The sequence below is a fragment of the Myotis lucifugus genome, unplaced genomic scaffold (genome assembly GCF_000147115.1).
Source record: "Myotis lucifugus unplaced genomic scaffold, Myoluc2.0 scaffold_82, whole genome shotgun sequence".
In the NCBI taxonomy this organism is placed as follows: domain Eukaryota; kingdom Metazoa; phylum Chordata; class Mammalia; order Chiroptera; family Vespertilionidae; genus Myotis; species Myotis lucifugus.
In genome coordinates, this window is record NW_005871130.1 from 4,048,143 (window position 1) to 4,075,845 (window position 27,703).

At 42.0% G+C, this 27,703-nt stretch overlaps 1 protein-coding gene across 1 annotated transcript in view; it reads left to right on the forward strand.

The window, feature by feature from the left end:
• The window catches only part of ZNF236 (zinc finger protein 236), an 81,444-nt gene that overhangs the window by 17,622 nt on the left and 36,119 nt on the right, over window positions 1–27,703 (forward strand). The window contains exons 5-14 of the mRNA XM_014457630.2: window positions 1,976–2,154; window positions 3,683–3,807; window positions 4,101–4,273; window positions 5,068–5,211; window positions 7,946–8,143; window positions 9,063–9,291; window positions 17,530–17,802; window positions 19,014–19,217; window positions 24,580–24,721; window positions 25,320–25,580. Of these exons, the coding sequence (XP_014313116.1) occupies window positions 1,976–2,154; window positions 3,683–3,807; window positions 4,101–4,273; window positions 5,068–5,211; window positions 7,946–8,143; window positions 9,063–9,291; window positions 17,530–17,802; window positions 19,014–19,217; window positions 24,580–24,721; window positions 25,320–25,580 (1,928 nt within the window). The remainder of the gene's footprint in view (window positions 1–1,975; window positions 2,155–3,682; window positions 3,808–4,100; window positions 4,274–5,067; window positions 5,212–7,945; window positions 8,144–9,062; window positions 9,292–17,529; window positions 17,803–19,013; window positions 19,218–24,579; window positions 24,722–25,319; window positions 25,581–27,703) is intronic.

A 27,703-nucleotide genomic window follows, 5' to 3' on the forward strand; every position in this document is an offset into this window, starting at 1 on the left:
TCCCCCCCCCCACCCCCCCCCCCCCGTCAGCTTGGTCACCCCTCACTAACCCCCCTGCTGGCCTGGTCGCCCCACGCAGCCTGCTGCTCAGTCGTTTAGTTGTCCCTCACTGCCCTCCCTGCCAGCCTGGTCACCCCACTCAGTCTGTTTGGTCGTCCGTTCGGTCATCCATTTGGTTGCGATGGCCCCTGGCTCTTTATATATATAGATACCAATTTCAAGTTATTTAAGTTGAAATCATTATGGATTGCTCAAAATATTTTCCCTTCATCAGCACTCTTTTCTTTTTTTGTTAATCCTCACCTGAAGACATTTTTCCATTGATTTTCAGAGAGTGGAATGGAGGGAGAGAGACAGAGAGAGAAACATTGATTGGTTGCCTTCTGCACCAGGGCCAGGGATTGAGCCTGCAACCGAGGTTTGTGCCTTTAATTGGAATCAAACCTGGGACCCTTCCACTGAGCTAAACTGGCTAGGGCCAATCTCGTCCTTTTCTGCAAAGGATGCTCTGAGCAGTGTTGATGAGCAGCCTCATTTTAATGTGGGTTACATACATTTCTAAGACTATGTACAGTATTTAGAAAACACTGGTGGAAAGAAATAGCTGATTATTTTGTTATTTGGGAATAACAGTTTATGCCATTGCTAGATTACACTCATTTCTTTTTCATCTTTGGACAGTTCATTTTGAGAATCGTCTAAGTAAACAATTATGTTACCGATCCTCGTGAGTGAGCTCACTGAACCTTGTGCTAAATCGGCAGTTTCTACTGTTAAAGTCATAGTGAGGACTTCCTCTTTCCATGCTGTTCACCTCTTACACAGTCACTCACTTCACTGCAGTTCAGGTGTTGGGGTGAGGGCAGGGTACCAGTGTCCCTGTTTCACAGTCATGGAGGGGTTAACCTGTCCAGGTGCATGTAGCTATCATGTTATCTAATTGAAATATGAGTTATTTAAAATTTATAGCAGCCATATTAAAAAATCATAGAAAGCATAAATACATTTTATTTTAATATATTTATGAAAATATCTCCAAAATATTATAATTCAAATATTAAAGTGCTTGAGCTCTTTTATGTTTCTTTTTTGCAGTAAGTCTTTGAAATACTTTGTGTATTTTATACTTTCTCTACAGCCCTGTTCAGACCACCTGTTTCAGGTGCTTGGCAGGCCACGTCTGGACAGAGTGCCAGATTTTTTCTGTAATCGACTACCTATAAACCAAGTGAAAGAATGATAGATGTTTCCATCTAAAACTTTATCGGCTTCCCTTTTCTTTGGAGGTGGTCTATCAATCTATAATCTTAACTTCTCTCCTGATTCTTTTGTGCTGTTGCCATTCTGTAGAGTATTCATAGCATAGATGGACAAAATGCCAGTCACCCAACAGACAACTTGAAACAATTTACTTTGCTCAAGAATTGTGCTATTCTCTCTTCCTTTTCCCTGTCTTTCTATCTTTTCTACCAACCAAAAAAAAAATGTTTTTTTATCTTCATATTTAGACACTAGAGGCCTGGTGCCATGCATGGGTGGGGTCTGGCAGGTCCGCCCAGATGTGGGCCCATTAGGGGAGGGGCAAGCCAGGGGGGGGGGGCCGTGGGAGGGCTCCAGGGCGTGTCCCGCCCTTCTCAGTCCCGATGATTGGCTGGACCCCCCCTGGAGTGTCTCCCCCCTGGTGGTCAGTGCAAGTCGTTGCTACTGGTTGACCAATTGACTCTCTGCCCCCTGGTGGTCAGTGCACGTCATAGCCAGTAGTTGAGTGGCTTTAGCATATCATTAGCTTATTACACTTTGATTGGTTGAATGGCCAACCAGCTGACTGGACACTTTGCATATTAGGCTTTTATTATATAGGATAATGATATATTCTTTGTGAGGTGAGAATAGTGTCTATTCCAGAGGAAAGTATAATTTGCATATCGACCGTGTACAATACTAGCTGTGCTCATGGATGGTGTTCCTTTTGCAGAACCTCATCTGCTCCGAGTGTGGGGATGAGTTCACTCTGCAGAGCCAGCTGGCCCTGCACATGGAGGAGCACCGCCAGGAGCTGGCTGGGGGCAGGGCCCACACCTGCAAGGCCTGCAGGAAGGAGTTCGAGACGGCAGCACAGCTGAAGGAGCACATGAAGAATCATTACAAAATTAGGTACAAGCCTCTACTTGGGCTTGGGAAAAATGTGTATAATGTATTAAGAATTGGCAAATTTTGCTGTGATTGGTTAAAAATATTGGCTAATCTGGTGTAGTGTCAGGATGTCTTTTATAATGTGTAGCTCATATCTACAGTAGGAAAATTGAGCTCAGAAATTAAAAATAGGTGCCAGGCTCTGCGGGTAGACAGTTTTAGCCAGCATTTTAATGTTGAAACTGTAGAACAAGGTGCTGGTGTTGTTTTTACAGGCAGGTAACACTGTGCAAAGTGGATCAGCAAGGGTCATTTAGGTCCTTTTTAATGCATTGATTTATTTATACTGCTTCACTCTTTACAATTTACATGAGCCTACATGCTGCTTAGCACACATATAGAAACATATATGTCAAGCCATGGTACTTGTATGTCTCCAATTTGCAGATGTATGTGTGTATTTAAATATAGGCATGGTTACTAATATTATGAGCTCTAAAACTAATCTAGACTATTAGGATTTAAACATGTGCCTGGCACAGACCAAATGAAAGAATCAGTCAGTGCAACCATTTCAGAAGGTGGTTGTATTGAAAAGGAAGTAAAATCGCATTGATTTGGGCAGTGAGAGCCCACCACGCCAGGCAGGTGCTGTGGCTGAGTTTGAAGGATGCAGGGCCTGGGGCTGTGGGGCCTTTGGTGGAGGCCACTGTGGGAATGAGGCTTTTATCCTGGGTGCGATGGGAGCCGTCAGAGGGTTTTACACACAGAACAGCCTGCCCTGACTTTAGGTGTGGTGTGGCTGCCCTGTGGTGGGGTGGAAGCAGCACACCACTGAATCGGCATGGCAGGAAGACAACAGGGGGAAAGGGACAGGGGGTATCTTTGGAGATGTTCTGGGGTAAAACCAGCAGCCTTTGGAGATGCACTTGAAGTCAGGGTCAGGGAGATGGAAGCATGGACCCTACTCCCCAGGCTTAAACTTGCACAGTGGGGGTTGCCCTTTCCAGTCACGGAGAGGAGCAGGCTAGGAATAAAGGAAGAGTTTTGCTTGCGACACACTGGAGTTGAGCCACCCTGAGCCATCTCCGGAGTCGAGCAGAGTTAGAGATAGGGGGGTGGTGCTCAGTGGAGGTGTCAGAGTGGTTGGAAGTAGGACTTGGGAGGTCACCATCATCAGGTGGTGTGAAATGAAGGGACAGGAAGAAGTAGCAGAGGAGCAGGTGGAGTTACAGATTACAGCTGCACAGACCTTGGTGTCTGACCATCACAGCAAAGCTTGTCTGCGAGAGGCATTCCATCTCAGACACAAACTGTTTCTCTGTCATTACATTTGGAAAAAATGAATTTTTATGATATTGGATACACAAAACTAATACATGTATGTGTGTACGTATGTGTGGGTGGGGGACATACACACTTACATGGAATTGTCTTTTCACTGAAACACATTCTCCTGACCAGCCAGTTAACCTTTCCGGAAGGATTTTACTGTCGAGCTTGTAACACAAGGGAGACGACTTCATGAGCATCCCTTTTATTATACTAGGATGTCAAGTACGAGGTCATACAATCGGAACGTTGACAGGAGTGGATTCACGTACTCATGCCCGCACTGTGGGAAGACGTTTCAGAAGCCCAGCCAGCTCACTCGGCACATCAGGATACACACAGGTGTGGAACACGCTTACCTCTGGATGACTCACAATGTGGTGCACAGGAGACAAATGTGCCCAGAGCCAGCTAGACCTAGAATTTAACTTTGGCATTTCCATAGTTTGCTGTGTAATCTGGGTGTCAATTTTGAGATTTTGGGGGTAGGCAATTGGATATCTGAATCTGCAGTCACAGGGGGACGTTCTAGCTGGAAGGATAGTTTGGGGTCCTGAGTCTGGATAACCAAAGTATTTCTGTTTTAATCCGTCAGAGGCTCTCACAAGTCTGTGTCCATTCTCCCCTCTCCCTAGGTGAAAGGCCCTTTAAGTGCAGTGAATGCGGAAAAGCCTTTAACCAGAAGGGGGCGCTGCAGACCCACATGATCAAGCACACAGGCGAAAAGCCCCATGCCTGTGCCTTTTGTCCAGCTGCCTTTTCTCAGAAGGGGAACCTGCAGTCTCATGTGCAGAGAGTGCACTCGGAGGTAAGCCTGGCCTGTGGGCTGTGGGGTTCCCAGGTGTGCGGCTGCTCACGGTGCTGCGGAGGTGACTGTCAGCACAGCCCTGAGACACGGGCCTGGGGTGGGACAGACAGTGATGCTCCAGAAACCTCCTCTAAAGATTAGTTGCTGAGTATTATTCAGTCCTGTGATGAATCTCTTCAGAAGGTGTTAGGAATAGACTGAAAGTCTTATCTAGGTAAGTTGAAGGCAGCCGCCACAATGTAATAACTGAAGCGGGCTTGATGATGGTGAGAGAATAGGTGCTTGGACCTGCCCCTTCACTTCCTGCCCTCTCTAGTCCCCCGCAGGCTGTGTTGTAGTGTTGCAGCAGCTGATGTGCAGTGCTGGGACTGGCGATGATAGGTTCACCTACCATGTGACCATCCTTCCTAACTCGTGCACTTTATCCCACGAATGCTCAGTCAGAGTTATGTCTGTGTCTGTCTACCCTTCATTGCGGGCTGTGTGTAATCCTTTAGGAAATTGAGAACATACATCAGACATCTTCTTACTAAATTATAATAACTAACAACTATGTTTTTTTACTCTAATATAGAAAAGACTGTGATATTTCATTTAATCTCATACTACGATATTGATTAAAGAACTGGGTCATTTATTCTAGAGCTATCTAATTTAAAGGAAAAAGTAATGTTAAAGGGTTAAATTATTTCTGTCATTTTTAATGCAATGGTCAATTATGATGTGTCCTAATTCAAATGTTTTTATCTAGTAATTAAGTGTAAAAAATAATTTTTTCTCTTTTATTCTTTAAGGTCAAGAATGGCCCTACCTATAATTGTACAGAATGTAGCTGTGTATTTAAAAGTTTAGGTAGCTTAAACACTCATATCAGCAAGATGCATATGGGTGGGCCACAGAACTCCACGGGCTCTGCAGAGACTGCTCATGTTTTAACGGTAAGTTCAGTGAGCTGGCTGGTAGGATATTCTTTTACCAAAATCTATCATCTCACTCATAATCTTTAAAATTGAATATTACTTAGAATATTATTTATTACCATAGAGGTGCTATGAAGTTTTTCTACGTGGTTGTATGGTGTTACTATTTTTTAATTAGTAAAACAAAATCAATCTTTTAAATTTTAGAATAGTGTTAGATAATCCTGATTTATGGACTATCACCTGAACCAATAAAAATAAGACGAATAGAATCATCAATTTATTGAATTGGAATTCCTGCAACATTATTGGTGATTACCAGTGAATATTCTTTATCATTATGCTATAATTTAAAAATTAAATATCCTTTTAAGCTATATTTCTCCCTAAGGTGACAGTGATAATTTTTCCTTAGACTTTGGATTTTGGTTGGGGAAGTAAATTGTATTTTTCAGTACATGTATTTAAAATTGTATGACTTCACACACACACTTATTCTTTTTATTGGAGGGATTCTATAGCTCAGTCTGTTACTTCCACCTCTCAATTGATAGTAAATGGCAAAATCTAAGCACAGTGCGGTGTCATGGCAGTAGACCTTGGACAGAAGTGTGAGAGTGTGGGTGTGTGCTTACAGTGAGCTTGGCTGGGAGTCTGGGGCTTCCACAGCTGCCTCCTGACCCACATGAGTGTTTGTCTTTAAGCGTTAGGCTCACGGTTACTGTTTGTTTTGTTCTTTCTTTTCTCACAATATTCACAGCTTGGGATTGATACCTCAGCTCACTCTCCATCAGGGAGGGTGTTGTAAATAAGTCCTGAAACTGGAGAATAATTAGTGCCTAATAATTAAGTCTTAAAATTCTATTTTGGACCGAGTATTTTTTAAAGAAATTTTCAGTGTTTAAATCAACCAGATACTAAGAGTTTTCACCATTTCCTTTGGCACAAGGCAAATCAAATATGTAGATGTAGTGACTAATCTGGAATGATAATCCAGATAATTTTTTAAATTATCTTGATAAATACCTGAAAATGCAGTGTAAGGTTGTGGAAACATGAACACTTCCTCCCTTTCCCTATTGGACAATGTGAGGGTCCAGCATTGCGGCATGGGCCAGTTTCAGGACTGCCTGGGACTCCATGTTCAGCCTCTAGGTGAGTTCTTTGTGGCTCTTGTTTTGCATCTCACTTTTCTTTTTTTTTAAAAAAATGTTTATATTGATTTTAGAGAGGGGAAAGGAGAGGCAGAGGTAGAAACATTGATGAGAGGGAAACATTAATTGGCTGCCTCCTGCACGCTCCCTACTGGGGATCAAGCCTGCAATCCTGGCATGTGCCCTGACTAGGAATTGAACCAGCAACCTCTTGGTGCATGGGACGATATGCTCAACCAACTGAGCCACATGAACAAGGTTGCATTTCACTTTTCTAACTCTTGGCCTTTTTGCTCTACTTTTATGGGTTTTCCTCAGCTTCATTTTATGATTCTCTTATTGATATTTTTAGCTAGTACAATTTTTAATTTCTGGAGCTCTCCTTCATAATCAGATTGTTTCTTTTTCAAGACATGCTTTTCTGGTTTGTTGTACTTTCCTTGGAAACCTAACTAGCATTTTCCTTCTAAAAGTTCTCTTCCTTCTAGAGTCGCCTGCCTGGGGTCACCTGCCAGGGCTCCCTCTTTCAGATGTAATTCTTATAACCCTTGTGCCCATTTGCATTTTGGAATGAGGCAACAGCAAACCCTCATGTGAACTTTTCACAGAAGATGGAGCTGGTTCATCTCCAGGGTCCCTTTGCCTGAGGAACCAGTTCTCAAACCTGGGGTCTCTGGAGGCAGCACAGAAAGGACTTTGTGTTTAGCCTGGGGACCTAAGTGCCACAAAAGGCTTCAAGTTCTCCCTAAATCATTGTTTACTTTTATTTCTTTTAGAGCCCCCCCCCCCCCTTTTTTTGTCTGAAGGTAAAAGCCTCACTGCCCTCTTTCACGGAGGAGGCCAGGGGTTAATTGTCAGTCCGAAGTAGTTTTCCCATGGTCTTTCTTTTCTTTAGTAATAGACTATAAAAATAATATTTAGAGCAGCTTTAGGTTTACAGAAAAAGTGAGCAGGGAAGTCCATACTCCCCCTTGTTACTAACACCTTGTGTGGGTGTGGTGCCGAATGCTGATGTGTTATCAGTAGCCAGAGTCCACTCTGTGCTGTGTGTGCTGAAGGTTTGACAGACATGTGATGTCCTGCATCCACCATTATGGAGCATACAGAGTCGATTCTACTTCTCCACACGTGTTTGTGACGAGGCATTTCAGATTCCTGAGTTTCTGAGGAATTGGATCAGCCCTCTCCTCAGATGTTCTGAGCTGTAGCTTCACAGAGCATGTATTCCTCCAGTGCTTCTCTTCTCCAGAAGAGTTTTGAATTTTTTGCCCACAGTGGATTCTTTCGTATTTCCTTTATTTTGTAACTCTTTCTATCCTTTCATTCTAATAGGTAAGAGGAGTCTGAGGTTTGCTCAGTCCCTTGAATTGCTAGTATCTGCTAATACTTAAAAAACTTTAAATGGTTGTAGTAGAAAATTCACTGAATATGATCTTTTAAGAGCCAGTATTGTGCCAAAACATAAAAATTAGTGAGACATTATATTTAAAATTTGGGATAGAATTACATTTTAATGCTTATAGGGAGGTTATGCTTCTTTCTTTTTTTAAATAATTGAAGTACTAACTAATATAATTGTTTATATTTTTTAATAACAGGCCACGCTGTTTCAGACTTTACCTCTTCAGCAGACGGAAGCCCAGGTCCCGTCAGCTGTGAGCCAGCAGAGCTCACAGGCGGTGACTGACGTCATCCAGCAGCTGCTGGAGCTGTCAGAGCCCGTGGAGTCTAGCCCGGTGCCCCCGCCTGGCCAGCCGCTCAGCATCACCGTGGGCATCAGCCAGGACATCCTACAGGTGAGTGCACTTCCAGCTCTTGGCTGTGTCTGTGGGAGTCTGGGTGTTGCTACTGAGAGAGAAATACAGGGTGCTTGTCAGAGTAAAGGAATCTTCACTGAAAATGTGTCCTAATTGAATAAGTTATAGTGAAGTAAAATAGGCTTAATTACTTGTGGACAGTGCAGAATTCTAAATGATTTATTAATCTATACACTTTTTAGAAGTTTAAAGTTCTAATTTTTTCTCTCAGTAAATTTACTTTAAAAGAATGGGCTTCTCAGAACTTTCTGTGTCTGTCCCTGTTGACATAGAAATGTTCCACTGTTTCTTGAGGTTGTGCTGTAACTATTTGGAGTAAGCTCTGTGCTGTGTCTGTGTATGTGTCCCATGCACGTGGGGGAGGAGACGGGAGAGGAGGGGGAGGGTGGAGAATGGAGTTCTTTCCTGGTTCTGACCAGCCAGCCTCATGTCCCATCTTCATTTCTAAACAGATGGCCTTGTTCCTCCTCCTCGCTAGTTATGTACTTACTATAAAAGCTAACCTCTCCTCTACCCTGTGGGGACAAGTTGGCCAGATGTCACAACAGCGGCTATCTTAAGAGTAAACCCAGTGTAACTTAAAACTGATTTTCAAATCCTTTCAGAGACAACCAGAGTTGTCTGAGGTCACATACCTAGAAGTCAAATTAATTCACTAAAATCCCCTTTAATTGGAAAATGTCAAAGCTTGCCATACCATGTTTGGGTGGAGGTGAGATGTCAGATATTAGAAGGGACGTGTCAGCCTCAAACCTTTGGTTGTGTCACTTACAGATGGCTCCTTGGAAATGCAGACTTACGTTTCTAGGTGGTAGCATTACAGTTCTGTAGGTAAAGCTGACTTGGTTGCAGGTTTGGGCCATTGGATCTCCTAACCTTCGAGTTTTTTCTGTCTCAGCAAGCCTTAGAAAACAGTGGGCTGTCTTCAATTCCAGCTGCAGCACACCCCAGCGACGCCAGCCACCCCAAGAGCTCCACCGTGCAGGGTCAGGACCCGGAACTTCCCGACGTGCCCAGTGAGCCAACTGACCCTGTAGATGCGGAGCCGGAGAAAGAACAGGAGAGCCCAGAGAAGCCGGACAAAAGGGAGAAGAAGCTGATAAAGAAGAAATCACCATTTCTACCTGGTAATTTCAGTGTGCTTTAACCTTTGGATGTTTGCATCTGAAGGTGATGTTTGTTGAATGTTCTGATAATGTCTACCTCATAGTATTCGTTTGATATTTAAAATTGAAAACCAGGAGATAAATTTGTTAAACTATCTCTTTTCCATGGGCTGCCTTCTTCCCATGATTCGAGTCTCCCCCTGACTCATTCCAAGGGCTTGACCTTAGTTGTCACTGACCCTCCTATGCTCCAGCCCTTCTTGCCTCTGAGGCTGCGCATTCTGGTTACACTGCTATGGCTGCCTTGGCCAACTCTTCCCTTCCTTCCTCCAAGTGATGGTGCCATCATCGCTGACCTGGAAAGCGCAGCCCCTCCACTCTAAAGCCCCAGCCTTTCCCTTACACTCATTTCTGCTTCTTGGCCTTTGAGCCTCCATAATCTGCCCCACAGGTATGTCCTGTCTTCCTGCCCCGGCTCTCCTGACAGTAACGTGGGACTCCTGCTGTTCCTCAAGACCTCATCTCTTCTGCATGCCATGCTTCCCGGCTGCTCTACATTAGGAACGCCTTCTTCCTTCCCTCCTCGCATTCCATACCCACACTCCTGTGGGCGGCCCTCCTCACAGAAGCTCCCTGCAGAGGGCTCCTTTCCTCCTTTCTCCGTCCTGTGGTCTCTGTTAGTGGTTGTGCCAGTGGAGTAACTTGTGTTCCTTTCTGAATTCCCTGCTCCCTCAGCATGGCTCTTTGCATGGGGGCAGGGTTACTACATCTTTCTTGAGTAAAATAGTTTTTCTTTTGGGCAGAAGCATTCCCATGAAAATATTTTCTTAGAGGCTCTAACTCTCTACTCCCCCAGTTGTCTTGGGGGAACAAGGGCTTTCTTGCTACACAGAGTGGAATCATGTTTTCATCTCTGTTCACTTCTGAGAATGTATTTCCTCGTTCACAGGTGGTTGTGAAATCCTCCTTTCTCAGCCCACACAGCACTGTAGCCTGCTCTCCTTTCCCCTGGATCTGCCCTTCCCCAGGGGAAAGTGGACAGTGGAATTTGAGCAGTTTTTCGTCAGGATTTTCCTAGTAGTGAGGAGGCAGGAAGGAAAAAGGGCCATTTGCACATATTTGTGTTATGACAGGACAGCCTTGCAGGTCACAAGGTGCTTGCATTTTGAATATCTACTCTCCATACACCTGCTGAATGAATGGAGATCCCCAGCGGGGTGGAGCCTTTCGTCTGAGTTAGCACTGGCTGCTGGCATCAGGCCCTTCTCCAGACTAAAGGCCAGACCTGCTTCCTGCAAGTCCAGGTAGCAGTGGCTTCTCAAACTGAGAAAGGTGGGCTTCATCCTGCTGCCTCTCTCAGCTCTCCAGGAGCTGGGATCAACTTCTCTTCTACGCTGAGCATTAAACAGATTTCAGAATGGAGTTCTGGTTAACCTTACCTACCGTATTGTAATAGGGAGGGTTGTGCTCACAGAGTTCGTAAAGATTCTACAAGTTAATTTTTGAATAAATTAAATACATGTTTACAGTATTCAGCAAGGTTTTGCAGTTCTAGTAAATTTTAGATTTAATTTTTCATTTCTGTCTATCACTCCTTTTCCCTTTATTTTTCTATATGACACTTCTTATTTTGGCCAGTATTTTCTTTCAATTTTACTATGTAAAATATACTTTTTGAAATAAAAAATGTGTAACATTGGTGCTTTTAAATCAGTTAATTTATGAAATCATTAAATCATAACGATTCATAAATCATTCAATGTATAGGACACACATTGGTGTTTAAATAATTTAAGAACTGTAGTTGCAATGTAGCAAAAAATTTGCTCTGTTTATTATATTTCCCCCATACTTTGTGTCCACACACAGAAAAGAAAATTAAAATTTTCAAACATTTTCTATTCAGTAGTTTAAAAAAATACACTGTTTTTCACCGCTCTGGTCTTTATAAAGGACTTGAGTTAAAGTTTTAAATAATAAAAATTAAGGTACCAGGATAACTCTGCTGTATGTTTCAACAATGTTTTTATACCAAACAATTTGAATTAGCGTGCAAATAGCTTCTCTTGTCACATATCTGTATTTGGGGGAAATTATTCCCAAGGTATAGAAAAATCCCATATACTGCAGTAAGCTGAAGGCAGTGTTAAGACCAGTGTGAATGACAGGGAAAAAAGTGCTTCTTTATGAAATGTTGCATTCCTGATGCTGATGTGGGCACGGGAGACTCAGTCCTAGGGTTGGCTCTCTGGAAGAACCCTTTTAGGTAATTTTTAAGAACTTTGGCATCAGGCCCTTTCTGGAGCTATCTGCATGGAGGGCAGGTGTTCTCATTGAATGTACTGCACACATTCTGGCCATTTGAAATGGATGGTTTCCAGGGGCCCTGTGCACACAGGTAAAGTGATATTGTTTATGCACCTGCCTGGCACAGGTGTACTGAGCGTGTAGTGCACGTGTGGAGAAGCTGCACCTCTAAACTAATCAGCAAACCCACCTGTCCATCTTCATGTCCCTGGGTTCTACTAGCTTTGGTCTCTGACATTGGATCTGGAATTCGACTGCCCTGAGGTGACAGTGACATTCTAGGAACCTCACACCGCATGACTGTTTGCAGGAAACTGAGTGACCCTCCCTAAAGAGCAGACCGTCCTCTGCTTCTGCTCAGCGGACAGCACTTCTGAACTGCACGAAGCAGAGCCAGGACTGTGTTGTAACCAGGTTCCTGCACCTGGTCCCTAGGAATGAGCTCCCGGAGACCGCAGCTCCACATGTGCTCTGAGGTGGGTGGGTGAACAAGACTCTGCTTTCTCTAGGAAGATAGTCATGCTGCCTCCCCCTGCTGAGGGCTGGCAAAGACTTTGTAAACAGTCCAGATATGCTGCTGGTTCCGCGGGCAGGGGCGGCAACATGGCCCACACAGGCTGCTAGAGACGCCTGCCTTCCTCACCTTGTGCTGTCAGTTTTTAGAATTTAACTTCTCCATTAGTGTCCAGAAAGCTCTGCTGTGTGTGTGTGATTATACCGCTACACCATGTTCCCATGAGGGCAGGCCGGTATCTGCGGTGGCCTGTGGCACACGGTGAGCACGTAGTGTGTGCTCTGCTTCTGGGGGAAGTGATGTGGTCTCAGAATGTACCTCGACTTTTGCATTTACTGGCATCTGACCTTGGGCAACCTAGTTAACCTTGAAAATGTCAGCTTTCACCTCTGGAAAGGGGGCAATGGTAGAATAAAAGGAAGAGAATTGAGGAAGTCCATGTAAAGCATGTAGAATGGTGTGACACATAGGAAGTGATTAGTGAATACAGATAGTTCAAAATTATTTTGTAGATAGGTGAAACTTGCTCATGCCACACAATTCAAAAGATACAAATGGTATACAGTGAGAAGTCCCTTGGTCATTGTTGTCCTTTACCCATCCTTCCCCAAGGCAGCTGCTGTCACTGGGGATTTTTCCTGTGTCTTTTACACAGGCCTGTGCATATTATTACATGTTTCATACTATTGTTTTTAGCAGGATGGGTGGCATACTGTATATTATTTTGCAGTTTACTTTTTTCTACCTATCTTATTTTATAAAATGCCTGGGTCCTAGCCCATTTCATGGATAAATGATGTTCAGGTTATGTGCAGTCTTTTGCTAATGCAAACATGCTGCAGTGGATATGTTTGTGGCTGTGTGGTTTCACACATGTAAATGCATCTGTAATGCACATCTGCGGAAGTGTCAGAGGTTGCACAGGCTAAGCCCTATAAAGATTGCTTTAAGGTTTTAATTTTGAAATAATTTTAGGCTTAACTGAAATGTTCCAAAAACAATACAAAGAATACTCATATGCCTTTCATCTAGATTCCTCAAGTATTAACATTTTCTTACATTTGCTTGCTCTTGACCTGGGTTTTCCCTCAATTTTCTGAGTGACCTGCAGATATAGTTAATACCCCAGTAACTCTTAATTTCTTCAGTGTGTATTTCCTATGACCAAGGACACCAGTCTTGCATACCTTTAGGGCAGTCATCAGCATCAGGGTGTGAAAGCTGATCCAGCCTGCAGACCTGATGCATTATTTGTGTTACTAATGTGCTTGATTAACAAAAGAAAAAAAATGTAAGCACTTTAGAAATTTTGGTCAATATCACCAACTTCCTTACTTGGAGTCTTTGGGATTCACATGCCCAACAACATAGGAGCACCTGTCTCCTCACAGGGAAGAGATTGTTATCAGAGCTCTGGGATCCTTTTACTCCTCTCCTGGGTTAAAACCATTCTTATTGTGGCTCTAATTTCATTTCTTAGAAGGAGTAAGGCTGAGCAGCTTCTCATGTTAAAGAGCACCTGTGTTTTCCATTGGAGGGACTTGATTTTTATTTGCTGTGATTAATATACTAAGGATGATAGTATCTTGTGAGCTGTATTTATAGTACACGTCCTTTTCTGATTTGTTTGCCTTTGTGTATGTGTTTTTGTTTCTTTTTTTGTTTGTTTTGTTTGCCTTTTTGAGTTAAAAGGGAGAGTTTGTTTTTATATAGCCAATTGGAGAGAAATATTTTGTTTTCATATAGCCAAATTGGTCAATGTTTTATGACTTTTAGATTTGTGTAATAGACTTCACCACTGACATTATGAATAGCAACCTCTTTTATCGAACAGTTTCATACTTTAATATTTTAAACTCAATCTTTGACTCAACCTTATTTTGTTCCTAAGTGAGCACCCAGTGTACAAACACGTTTATGTTGTGGTTTCCTCACTGAAGTGCAACGCCACCTTTCCCATCTGTTATCCTCTCAGACCTGTGTGGGTCTGCCTGGACTTTATTCTACCTCACTCATCTGTGTTTTTATTCATGTGTTGTGGTACTGAATGGTTTTAGCGTTAATAGGGAGCCCAGTCCTTTCTTGCTGCATTTTTTTGAAAGTGTATTTTTGACTGTTATCGCATACTTTTTTCCCATATCTACTTTAGAATCATCTGCTAAACTTCCACAACTGTAGTTCTAAAAAAGTCCTATTGATATTTGTATGTAAGTGATTTAACCAGGGAGATTTGATGCTTTTATAATTTTAATCTTTGTACCAAAGAATAGAATGTGCACTTTCATTCATTCAGATCTTTTCAAGTTTTAGTCATATTTTAAAATTTTCTCCTGGGTTTAGTTTGCAGATATGGAGGATGCTGACTTCCATGTATTAAAACATGGGCCTTCAGGGGATTGTCAAGGGCAGGGGAAAAAAAAAGGACACATATGTAATACCCTTTGTAATACTTTAAGAAATTAAAAAAAAATACTTTAAGAAATTAAAAAAAAATAATTTATATATAAAACAAACAAACAAACAAAAACATGGGCCTTTTTCTGAGATTTAGTTTTATGGGTATGTTATCATATCATTTGTAAATAATGATTTTATCTTTCCCTTTATAGTTTTTATATAATATGTCTCTTTATCTTACCTAATTTCATTGGCTAATATTTCTAAACACCATAAATTAATAGCAGTAATAGTGGACTTTTTCCTGACTTTAATTAGGATTGCTGTATTTTTCTATTAAGTCAAATGTATTGGGATCTGTTTTATTCATCTCCTCCTGTTTTTAGAAAGTTTTTTGGAAGTTAAGACTAGATGTTGAATTTTAGTAAAAGCCTTTTTATCTCAACAGTGATTATAACATATACTTTTTCTTTTAAAATTTGATAATACATTTGAAGAGGAAGGCTGTTGCCCAGCACCCAGGAAGGTTGCCATGAGGAATGCAGCTGTGGTTTTCTCCATCTTCCTGAAGTTGGTCAAAGGGCCGGATCTGACTTCGGTTTTCCATTGTAGCCCTGGATGAGCCAAGCAAATGTGCAGGCCAGATTTGTAACTCTGCTTCATCTATCCCCACAGATAATTAGAATCTGGTGACAGTCTTATCTTACGTAATTAAAGATAGGTTCTCATTTTTGTTTGGAAAACATTTGATTTTCCATGATGATTTCCTAATTTTGGCTAATAGTATTCCCTCTTACCTTGTTATACCTTGCTTTTTTTATTTGTCATGAAAAGACGTTTAGATAATTATTCTACTTTCTTGAATTAATTGTTCCTATTAATTTTAAGCAGTCTTAAGTTTTAGTCTCCCTTAATATAAGCAATATGACCATAAACTAAATGTCTTTTTCTTATTTTGAAATCATTCCCGTTTCCTACTTTTTCTCCTCATAATTGTGTTCTTCTCGTTATTTCCATTGTTTTACTGTTTTTTTTAATGTTATTTTTCATTCATTTTCCTAACCTATGTTATTAGTCTTGCAAAGAGCAGTGTGTTCAGGAAAATACATGTTCTCTCCCTACAGTCACTGGCACAGAGGAGAGTTCCTGGTATTTACTGGTAGCACGGAGGAGGAAACACAGGATTTTCTTCTTCCTGCTAAAACTACGTTCATGCAGCAGATCCTCGAATAACGTCATTTTGTTACAATGTTGATGAGGGATTCCCGGCCAGGCCCGCAGTCTGTGCGGTTGGGTTTTCCCATGTCTGCGTGGGCGTTCTCTGGAACCGGTTCCCTCCCACGTGCCAAAGCTGTACACGTGATGTGCGGTGCCTGGCGTGTCTACACTGTCCGGTCTGAGTGAGCATGGGTGCGCATGAGCGTGACCCTGTGATGGAAGGACGGCCTGTCCAGGGTGGACCCACCTGTGCTCTAAGCTCTCCGCCGCCTGACCCTGAACTGGAATCAGTGGGTTGGAAAAGGATTATCTTACTTATTTTTGTTAATTTTTCTTAAATGTACGATAGTTCACATTTATTTCACTGTTTAATACTAGAATGATTTGGGTCTTAATTTGGAAGTTTGGTGATGTGTTTTTGACCAGAAAAGTGCTATAGGAATCTGATTCGTTAGCCTGGGGTGCGGTTGGTTTCTTTGTAGTGATTTGGCTTTAAGTCACAGTTTCCATAAACCTGTCAGCATTAAGTGAAGTCTTACTACACAGACAGAGTTAACATAAAGAGCTAACGTTCCCTGGTGAATTTCATTAACTTTAATTGATTTTAAGTGGGTTCTATACATTGTATGTCTATGTCACATGAATAAATCTGATTAAAATTTAAAAATAAAGTATTCTGCTGAATTTTGTTTTTAATTTTTTTGTATACTTTACAAATCATTTGGTTCTTGTAGTTCCATAAATTCTACTTGTGATTTTGTTTTCTAGTAGGAATAGTTTTAAACCTGATTCAGAGTTGAATATTTAGAGTTACAAAAGAGTCTTTTGATTTTGATCATGTTATATATATTACTTTTTCATAACTACTTATAAGTTACCTTTTATAGCATAAGGACTTATCACTTCTGAATTATTTGCATTTTTATTAGTGATATTGGATAGGCTCAAACAGTACATCATTCCTTCTCATGTTGAGTAAATTTTGGAATCACAGTTTTTAACTCACATTCACAGTGGACTAAGTCTGCAGCTAACTCTCGACTTAGTCACATCACCTGTCCAGTTAGCCCTCTTGTCTCGTACTGGCTATGCTTTCCCTTCTTGGGACTGTTAGGATTTTCTGCAAGATTAAATCATACCTCCCACAAATCACAGTAACCATGGAAATTTCCACCATTTCCATAACTGATCATGTATCTTCCGCTGTGGCGAAGAGAATCGGTGTTTTTTTACAGTTGTGGGGAGCTGTTCACTTGACCCTAGAGCAGCGGTTCTCAACCTGTGGGTCACCTAAGACCATCGGAAAACACATATGTAATTACATATTGTTTTTGTGATTAATCACTATGCTTTAGTTACGTTCAATTTGTAACAATGAAAATACATCCTGCATATCAGATATTTACATTACGATTCATAACAGTAGCAACATTACAGTTATGAAGTAGCAACGAAAATAATTTTATGGTTGGGGGGGGGGTCACCACAACATGAGGAACTGTATTAAAGGGTAGCGGCATTAGGAAGGTTGAGAACCATTGCCCCAGTGGTGGTTCTCAACCTTCTGGCCCTTTAAATACAGTTCCTCATGTTGTGACCCAAACATAAAATTATTTTCGTTGCTACTTCATAACTGTAATGTTGCTACTGTTATGAATCGTAATGTAAATATCTGATATGCAGGATGGTCTTAGGCGACCCCTGTGAAAGGGTCGTTGGACCGCCAAAGGGGTCGCGACCCACAGGTTGAGAACCCCTGTCCCTAGAGGGCCATTAGGAGCCTTGATACCTGGCATCTCACAATTTGTCTCACTGCGCTGCAGGGTCCATCCGCGAGGAGAACGGGGTCCGGTGGCATGTGTGTCCCTACTGCACCAAGGAGTTCCGGAAGCCCAGTGACCTCGTGCGCCACATCCGTATTCACACGCACGAGAAGCCTTTCAAGTGCCCGCAGTGCTTCCGGGCCTTTGCGGTGAAGAGCACCCTGACTGCGCACATCAAGACGCACACGGGCATCAAGGCCTTCAAGTGCCAGTACTGCCTGAAGAGCTTCTCCACTTCCGGGAGCCTCAAAGTGCACATCCGCCTGCACACAGGTGCGGGGGCGGGGCCGCCGTGCGCAGACCGGCGGTGCCCAGCAGTCTGCGCAGCGCCACGAGCGCCTTCAGGACTTCTTTTCCTTCCTTAATCCTGTTTGTGGATGGCGTCTGTAGGCTAGGCATGAGGTCCGTACTGGCGGAGAAAACCCACGTGACTGTGGTCCTGTGGCTGCCGGCAGCTAGAGGGGGGTCAAACGCAGGGCTCAGGAAGGGGCACATTAGAGCAGAGAGTGAGAGAGACCACCTGTGGGCAGCCAGGCTCAGGGTTAGACAGTGGGCCTTGGAAGGAAGAGCAGCGTCCCCCTTTGCGAAGACCTGACCGCTGCAGCCGGCACCCTTCAGGCAGGGAACTTTGTGCTGGCCTCAGGCAGGGCGGGCACCCACGTCTCCTCTAATGTTCAGATATTTTGTAACCAGTAATAAGTCAGAAACACTTATATTCAGGCTCCAGTTTTACTTATAACAGCTTTATTGAGATATAATGCACAGATCATAAAACTCACTGTGTTAAGGTGTACAGTTCAGAATTTTCACACATTTTTATCACCCCCAAAAGGAACCCTGGACGGTTAGCAGTAACTTGCCTGACCTGCCTGGGGTTCCTGGGCTAAACTGACCACGTGAATAAGTGTTTGAAAAAGCTGAAATTAGTCAATTTTGTTATATGCCCTTCTCTGGAATCTGCATTTTCATTTACCAGTAAAATTGCAAAAGAAGGAAATTTCCTTCAGAAAAGGAAAGTGATAGTACAATATATTATTACTATCAATAGCAGCAGCGGTGTTATTATTTACAATCAATAACAGCTTGTTTCCTAAATGCTGGGTGCTCCCTAAACACTAGTTCACACCACCCCAGCAAAGCCCAGATGGGGCATGTGACTCCAGGCCACAGATTACGGCTTGAGAGAGAACAGTTCACACACTTTAATATTCGTAAAGACTTCTAGTACTTTGATTATCCATATTTTACTTTGTCCTGAAAATAGTGTATTTTTTAACTTAAATGCTTTTATTACATTCCTTAACATCTATAATATGAATTGTTTGCAAACTAGGGAAAAGAAGTGATTTATAATAGTCAGGAAACTATAAGCATGAAATGACAAATTGAATGTTCAAATCAGTAGTTAGATTAAAATTTTATATTGGCATTAATTAAGATGTATTTCCTTGAAATAATTGTATGGTTACTTTTGTTTTTATTAGGAGTCAGACCTTTTGCTTGTCCTCACTGTGACAAAAAATTCCGAACCTCAGGCCATAGGAAGACACACATAGCCTCCCACTTTAAACACTCGGAGTTGAGAAAGATGAGGCACCAGCGGAAACCCGCCAAGGTTCGTGTTGGCAAGGCCAGCGCTCCAGTCCCTGACATTCCTTTGCAAGAACCAATCCTCATAACCGACGTAGGTAAGGTTCTCTTCCCTCTGGGACCTCTAAAGGCGTATGTCATGCTATGTGTGGTCACAGCCTTATGTAGTTTCAGGCTGGTATTAGTGCAGTTCTTGTAAAGCTTTGCTGTGTTATGGGCTGGTATATTACACACTTACAGTTTAGATCAGGGGTGGGCAAACTTTTTGACTCGAGGGCCACAATGGGTTCTTAAACTGGACCGGAGGGCCGGAACAAAAGCATGGATGGAGTGTTTGTGTGAACTAATATAAATTCAAAGTAAACATCATTACATAAAAGGGTACGGTCTTTTTTTTTTAGTTTTATTCATTTCAAACGGGCCGTATCCGGCCCGCAGGCCGTAGTTTGCCCACGGCTGGTTTAGATCCTAGTTCTGTTTAAACTGCTGCTCAAATTATGTTCTTGGTTAGAAGAGAAATATGTGTAAGTGAAAGTATTAGTATGTTTCACTGAAGAAAAATTTCTTCCTGAATGGAACTCTCAAAGCCCTAGCTGGTTTGGCTCAGTGGATAGAGTGTAGGCCTGTGGACTGAAGGGTCCCAGGTTTGATTCCGGTCAAGGGCACAAGCCCAGGTTGCAGGCTCGATCCCCAGTAGGGGGTGTGCGAGAGGCAGCCAATCAATGATTCTCTCTAATCATTGATGTTTTTATCTCTCCCTCCCTCTCTGAAATCAATAAAAAATATTTTTTTAAAAAAGGGTAGGTGGTCATTATGTGAAGTGCACTTTGTATTTTGATGTTTTTATCTTAGAATTTTTACCTGGTGTGTAATGGATTATTTATTTGGGCTGCTTTAATCTTTGAGCTTCTGAGGAACTGTAATTCTTAGGGGATTTGATTGCTTAGAGCATAAAAACGGATCAGCACTCCCATGGTAGTTATAATACTTTGATATCCTTGTCTGGTTTTATTAGCTCACAAAAAAAACAACAACAGACCAATTTTACTGAATATGTATTTAATTTTCACCACAGTCTGTAGGTTCTTAGTGGTTTGTGTTATTCCTGAAAAGTCCGGACAGGTTAAACATTTATTTAATGGCCCTAGAATAATCCTTCATGCTTGAAGGTTATCCTCATATTGCCATTTTTTTCAGGTTGCCATGAATCAAGTTAAAAACCTATGGGTTTGGCCGAAACCGGTTTGGCTCAGTGGATAGAGCGTCGGCCTGCGGACTGAAAGGTCCCAGGTTCGATTGCAGTCAAGGGCATGTACCTGGGTTGCGGGCACATCCCCAGTGTGAGATGTGCAGGAGGCAGCTGATCAATGTTTCTCTCTCATTGATCTTTCTAACTCTCTATCCCTCTCCCTTCCTCTCTGTAAAAAAATCAATAAAATAACAACAACAACAACAAAAAAACCACCTATGGGTTTCTTGACTTTAAGTTTACAAATCCTTAAATTGAGTGAACTAGAGTTCTGATTCTCCAGACTTTTTCCAAGGTTAAAAATGGCACATATTTTACTCGTTGGCTTCACAGATACCTGCATCTTATACCAAATTAGTGGAAGTGGAATTCAAAAAGGAAATGATTTATACAGATAGCTTCACATTGTAAAATGTAAAATGTCATAAATACTTATTTTCATGCTTGCCTTCTTTGTTATGCATCTGTCTCTTCTCTCAGACTCTGGGCTCTTTGGGGGCTAGTCTCTAATAGATGTGACTAATAAACTTTGGGAGACATTTGATAAAAACACGTCAGAGAGGATTTTAGCATAGTTTAGTTTCAATTATTTGACTGAATTGGGAAATGAGATGTCCCAGTTCAGACTAGTTACTTAAAACACAGTATTTTTACATTGAAACTGTCACTTTGGAAAGTACTATAATGCATTAGAAATAACTTTTACAGCTGCATGGGAACTTAAAAACAGTCTTTCCAAAACTTCTCTCTATCTACCGATGTAAACACTGGGTCCTAGAGAGAGTTGTAGCGTTACTAATGAGTATATGACCAGCTTGTGCTCAGGGCAGAGCTGATTCCTAGGTGTTCTGGGTCTAGGCTAGGCCTGTGTTGAGTGAAACTCAAGCCTCCCACATCCATTAGCACCACCCTCGGCATAGGAGTTTGGAGAGTGCACCTGGCTTTTCACAGTCCTGTGTCATGCTGTCTAGCACCAGTAGTCTGTAGCAGCCTTTAATTTACTGCACTTTAGGGCTCTAGACATGTTACCCGTTTCCTTCTCAATGTTCTTTTTTCTAATTTAAGAATGAAATTTTAAGTAAAACATGCAGATTGAGGAAGTATTGGAGTTGGGTGATCATAATATTCTGATCAGTAGCTGTTTATGGATTTTCAAATTATATACATTTAGGATATGTCTATTTTTTTAAATCACCATTTTTCTCTCTGTATGATTATTTTGTGTGTGTGTGTGTGTGTGTGTGTGTGTGTGTTTAAGTGTAATATTTTACATAGCATAGATGTTTGAAATATCTTTTCTTTGAAATGAGCCAGGCTTTGGTTATCTATTGTTTTAAGCCTTGATCTTCCAAGTTTATATTTGTGTTTTAATCTTATTGGTTTTAGTACATGTATCTTGCTTTTCTTTAACACATTTGTCTAACCTAGTATATCAAATTTATTGTATGTGTTGTTAATCATATATACTTGTTTGTCATTTTGCAATATTTACATTCTCTTACTATTTGCAATATATGAACACTCCTGTAAGACCAAGTTGTATTTTCCTCAAGTATCATAATAAGATGAAGCTGTTTCTTCTGTTACTATGGAAGGGATTATAAGATATTTTAAGGATACTTTTAGTTTATTTTTGGAGCGTATTAAGTGAAATTTATTCATGCCTTTCTTTGAGATTAGCAATTTCCTTTAAAAAAAACCCAAAACCATATTAAAGGACTGATGGATAGTCTAGTAGAAATGACATATTATAACCAGCACCTTAGGACTTTTATGTATGCTTAATTCACCCTTAATTTTTTTTCTTCAAAAGTTGAGACCTTATCATTATCCTAACTTTTTAACAGAACTTAGTGTTTGTAAAATTATTAGAGGTGAAAAACAAAGCATCTAAAAACTGAGGCCTATTATTTTACTTTCTTTAATAATTCAAAGTAGGGAACCCCCTTTACCCTTGCAAAGGGCTTTGAATCTTCTTGTGCCTGGGTACCAGTCCAGAGAGTCCATGTCTGGGGGAACATGAGATCACAGTTGTACATACTAGGTTATCATCCATCATGACTGTGGATAGTTAGAGGTGATGAAAACATCCAGCAGTACTGCATGTGATGTCCTGAGCATATTGGTGCAGTGGGATTCCTTGCACACACCTAGAGGATGAGGAGGATGCTGTCATATGCAATGACTTAAACAGATGTTAATGAACAAGTAATTACAGAGCAGCATGAGTGGTTGATCCCACTTGTGTTTGTAGGTAACAAACCCTTTTGTTCAAGTGTGCACTAAGCTGTTCATTTACGATTTTCTCTGAGGTGTTCCTGTCAAGCTCTTTTGTTTGTTTTTTTGTATGATCTTCTGAATTATTTCAGAAGAGCCCAAGAATTTGCAGTTGTGGAAGGGATTGGATGTGAAGGGATTTGGCTGGTGTAGTGCAGGCCTGTGGGGAAGGAAGGGAAGACAATTGGGAGACAGAGACGGCCACCCCTCAGGGCCAGGGCTCCTTAGCTTCAAAGAATGAGTCTTTAGGAATGAGACTGAGAGCTTCAAGGGAAGCATGTGACCAGAGACATTGTATTGTGGAAAAGAAATTATGAATCAGACATTTTGTGAGGTTGTTTATGATGGAATACACAGGTTCCAGAAGCCAAAAGGGAAAGAATTAGGAGAGGAGTGGGGGCCAGTGGGGTTTGTGCTGCAGAGGTAGGTAGCTGGAGGGAGACCCTGCACCAGTGTGGGGGTACCACAGAGAGGAGGGACACCTGTGGGTCTTGTGAGGGTGCTGAGCTTGAGGCTGGGTGCGGATTGCCAGTTTGCAGTCTCCAGGTAAGATTCTGAGCAGTTTGTTTCAATGAAGGTGAGATGTCAGGGCTGACAGTGCTACTGTCTGTCTGTGTCTGAAGGAGCTACACCAGTGGTTCTCAACCTTGGCTGCACATTAGAATCACCTGGGAATCTTTTTAAAATCCTGATTTCTGGGCCTCATCCTCCGGAAATTCTGTTTCTTTGTTATGGGGTGAGGCCACAACATTAGTAACTAAGAAACAGAATTTCCAGAGGATGAGGCCCAGAAATCAGGATTTTAAAAAGATTCCCAGGTGATTCTAATGTGCAGCCAAGGTTAAGAACCACTGAGCTACACCAAGGGTGGCCTAAAGCCTGCGGGAGAAGAAAGTTGGTTTTAGGGAAAGAATTGAGCTCTCATAGTGGCTGGTGGGGAGGTCAGGGACATTACTCATTAACAGTCATCTCCTGGGAGTGAGTGGTACAGCTGATGGGAGACTTCGGGCCAAGTGGGGTCATGGCAGAGGGCTGCCTGTCGTGGGGGGCGGTGAGAGCCATTGTGGGTTCACAGGGCACTCTCCTTAATGCTTCTGTAAACTGCAGTCACTCAGGTTCAAGTGGGTGTTCCTCCTGAAGTGCCTCAATAGCTTAGGGGCTTGATCAGGACCCAGTAGTTCATGGTCAGCCATGGGAAGCCTCTATCCATGTAAAACCTGAATAACTTATGTTCTTCAGTTATTAATTTTAATGAAATGTTTGTGAAAAATGCTGACTTTTTCAGAATAAAAGGTCATGTTAGAATCATTTCAGTTTTGCATTTATTATAGGACCTAGTGTACAGTCTTTATACTACTGAGCAAATAAGGCAGTGATTCCCAAAGTGGGCGCTACCGCCCCCCGGTGGGTGCTGCAGCGATCCAGGGGGCCGGTGATGGCCACAGGTGCATTTGGGGGTGATGAGTAACTGCTATTAAAATTTAAAAAAAATTAATTTCCAGGGGCTGAGTAATATTTTTTCTGGAAAGGGGGCGGTAGGCCAAATAAGTTTGGGAACCACTGAAATAAGGGATTTAAATTCCAATTAACCTCAATTTTGGATGTACTTATGTAAATTTCATGCCAACAAATGATCATACAGAAAGTAATTGTAGATATCTGTTAAAATTGGCTGTAGAACCAAAGGAACTAACTGACGATATAGGTATTCTTTCTGTTGAAAAACTGTGTATTTTATATTAACTTTATGAGTATTTCCCCATTGGTATTTTTTAAATAGCCAGTTCCTAACACAGTGAAAAAAGCATTGTTGCCATATTGGAATTTATACTTTTAACTCCTCAGAATGTTCATCTTCTGGGTAAAACAGATGCTTTTGACATTTACCTTTCTTAGTAGCACTGAATTACTCCTGATTTTCTTTTGGTTTGTAGGTCTTATCCAGCCCATTCCAAGAAACCAGTTTTTTCAAAGCTATTTTAATAATAATTTTGTAAATGAAGCAGATAGACCATACAAGTGTTTTTACTGTCATCGTGCATATAAAAAATCTTGCCACCTTAAGCAGCACATCAGGTAAGGTCGCACATTAAAAAATGGAATCTGGGATAATGACAGTGATCTGGTGGTCTGGTGACTGGTAGAAATATGAAAGGTGGCTGGCTATGTTAGCCTTTGGAATTTCAAGTGTCACATTTGAACCTAAATATTTATTGGTAATTTATATTTTTATTCCTTAGTATCTTGACAAAATATTTTAGCCGGAAATTGCCACTGAATTTTATTTACACTCCTATTATATTTAAGTATTTGCAATTTCTAGGACATGTTGAAGAAGTATTTGCTTTGTTTCATTAGAATTATGCTCTTTCACATTTTTTCAGGTATATCAGAGTTTAGGTTGATTTTTGGTGCTAGCAATAATGAAAGGAAAGTAGAAACTTGACCAAGGGAGAACAGAGGTCATGAGAAAAGCATAGAGCCCAGAGAAGCCTGGGGCTCCAGTTTGTCTCAATTGCACATAATTGAGGCTGCGTCTCGGGTGTTTTAGCTGGTGGAGGGGAGAGCGGTGTCTGCAGCTCAATGAGATCCTGTGCAAGAGTGCGGTCTGAGTTACAAAGCATTTGAAAGTGTCAGGAGCTCACTCATTCATTAACATACTTATTTGTTTTAGATCGCACACAGGTGAGAAGCCGTTTAAATGCTCTCAGTGTGGAAGAGGCTTTGTTTCTGCAGGAGTGCTCAAAGCACACATCCGAACGCACACGGGACTGAAGTCATTCAAGTGTCTGATCTGTAACGGAGCTTTCACCACTGGTGGCAGCTTGCGGCGGCACATGGGCATCCACAATGACCTACGGCCCTACATGTGTCCCTACTGCCAGAAGACCTTTAAGACCTCCCTGAACTGCAAAAAGCACATGAAAACCCATCGGTAGGTACAGTTCTGACGGTCACTGCAATAGCCCTTCTAATTCCTATTGGTGCTGCAGAGTGTTCTTGAGAAATAGTTGTCTTTGACTCCTGTGTTATTACTTCTAGTTTGAGGTGTATGGACTAAAAAACTAATGTCAGTGTCTAAGGATCTATTGAGAACCACAGGCATTTTTAATTTTAATATCTAATATAATCCTGAGGTACTTCATATTGGGCTAAATATTCTGTAACTTCTCTGTTAAAACCGATAGTAACAAGATGTAATGCTAGACTATGTCTAGTGTAATGAATTAGGTAGTGAAGATTTCAAAAAGACAACGATGGTCCACCCTATGATTCTAGGCATATCATCAGTGTATGGAATGGTTCTTAGTCTGTGTTGTTATTTAAAAGAATACACATTTTAGCCACCATATAAATCCATCATTAAAGTAGACATACTTTTTAAAAAAATATATTTTATTGATTTTTTACAGAGAGGAAGGGAGAGGGATAGAGAGTTAGAAACATCGATGAGAGAGAAACATTGATCAGCTGCCTCCTGCACACCCCCTACTGGGGATGTGCCTGCAACCAAGGTACATGCCCTTGACCGGAATTGAACCTGAGACCCTTCAGTCCGCAGGCCGATGCTCTATCCACTGAGCCAAACTGGTTAGGGCAGACATACGTTTTTACTTGATGAGCGGGCTCTTTCATTTCTGAATGGAGTGATCCAGCCAGCTCTGGCTGACCTGCGTTTCTGGTGGTATCTGGAGCTTGTTCAGTAGGTATTTCTGCGAAGCCACAGAATTCTGTTTGTAATGGAAAGCCTTGATAAGGCAACATCCAAGGAGACTGAAAGTAAGAATTACCAGGCCTATCATAGCAGAATACTAACCCTTCTGCCCTTAGAACATTTACTTTTAGACAGTATTTTAACCCAGGGGTCTCTGCTCAGACATCACCTACAATACCAACCCCCAGTGTTAGAGTAAGTTAGCTGTGACAAGTTATCTTGGTGTCACCCACCTGGCTATCTCAGCACACCTGACAGAATTGACCTTCTTGACTGTCACAGGTGATTCCTTAGCCCGGAAGTTTAACTGCTTCTGGAGACCATTTGGGGAATACGACATTGGTGGTGTCAGTCTAGAGCAGGGGTCGGGATGTCCAGGCCCGAGAAATCATTTGGTCTGGCCCTACCAAGGCAACCACAGGCAGGACTCGAAATTCAATAAATCTAAGAGCTTTTTTTATAGCAACATAAACTTATATTGAGTGAATTATATTAAGCGGATGATGTTATAAATACCCAAATGACCCTTGGCAGAAAAAAGGTTTCCCACCTCTGGTCTAGAGGAAGCTTGCTGTTACATATCCAGTTATACTTTATTGCTTTTAGGGGGGAAATTACATGCTTCCTAGGCATTCAGGACCTGGCGTTTCCTGGGTTCAGGGTGCTCAGGCCACTGTGCTCTGCTCATGGCAGCCAGAAGCCTGATAACGTCCTGCTCAGAGGTGTGGAGCGTGTGCACCGTCGTGCTCAGTGTGTGGTGGAGAGTATTTCCCTCTGTCAGGAAAACAGCCTTTGTAATGCACTCTTTGTGGTGGTGGTGATAGCACGGTAAGGCCCTTAGGTATGGACTCAATGGCCAGCAACAAAGTTCCTGGGAAATAGGTCAGCATTTTGGCTGGGTCACCGCTGTTAGGTGTAATGTCACATTGGCCACTGCTTCTCAGGATTCCACAGTGACTTTAGGAGATGGGTGTGTGGCTAAGGTGACAGTCTAAAGACTGGCAGGTCTACCCTTGCAGGGTCGGCATTTCTCTCAAGGAGCGTGTGCACTTCAAACCTGCCAGTGAGCAGAGCAGCTGCAGTGTTTCAGCCCTTGTGGGAAGCGTGGTGATTCCTAAAGCACCGTAACACACTGAAAACAGGTCTAAAAGGTTCCTGTAGTAAGAGCCATGGAAAAATCCCAAGCCAACTAACAGAAAACTGGCCTGCACATTGGTGTGCAGGACCATCTCCTTGCCTAGGGGCCTGTGGAGAAGACACAATACACCATGATGTCACTGTGCAGTCACTATTATGGTCTGTGTGACAACCAGGCCCCAAGTCTTCGCTATTTTTTATTATGT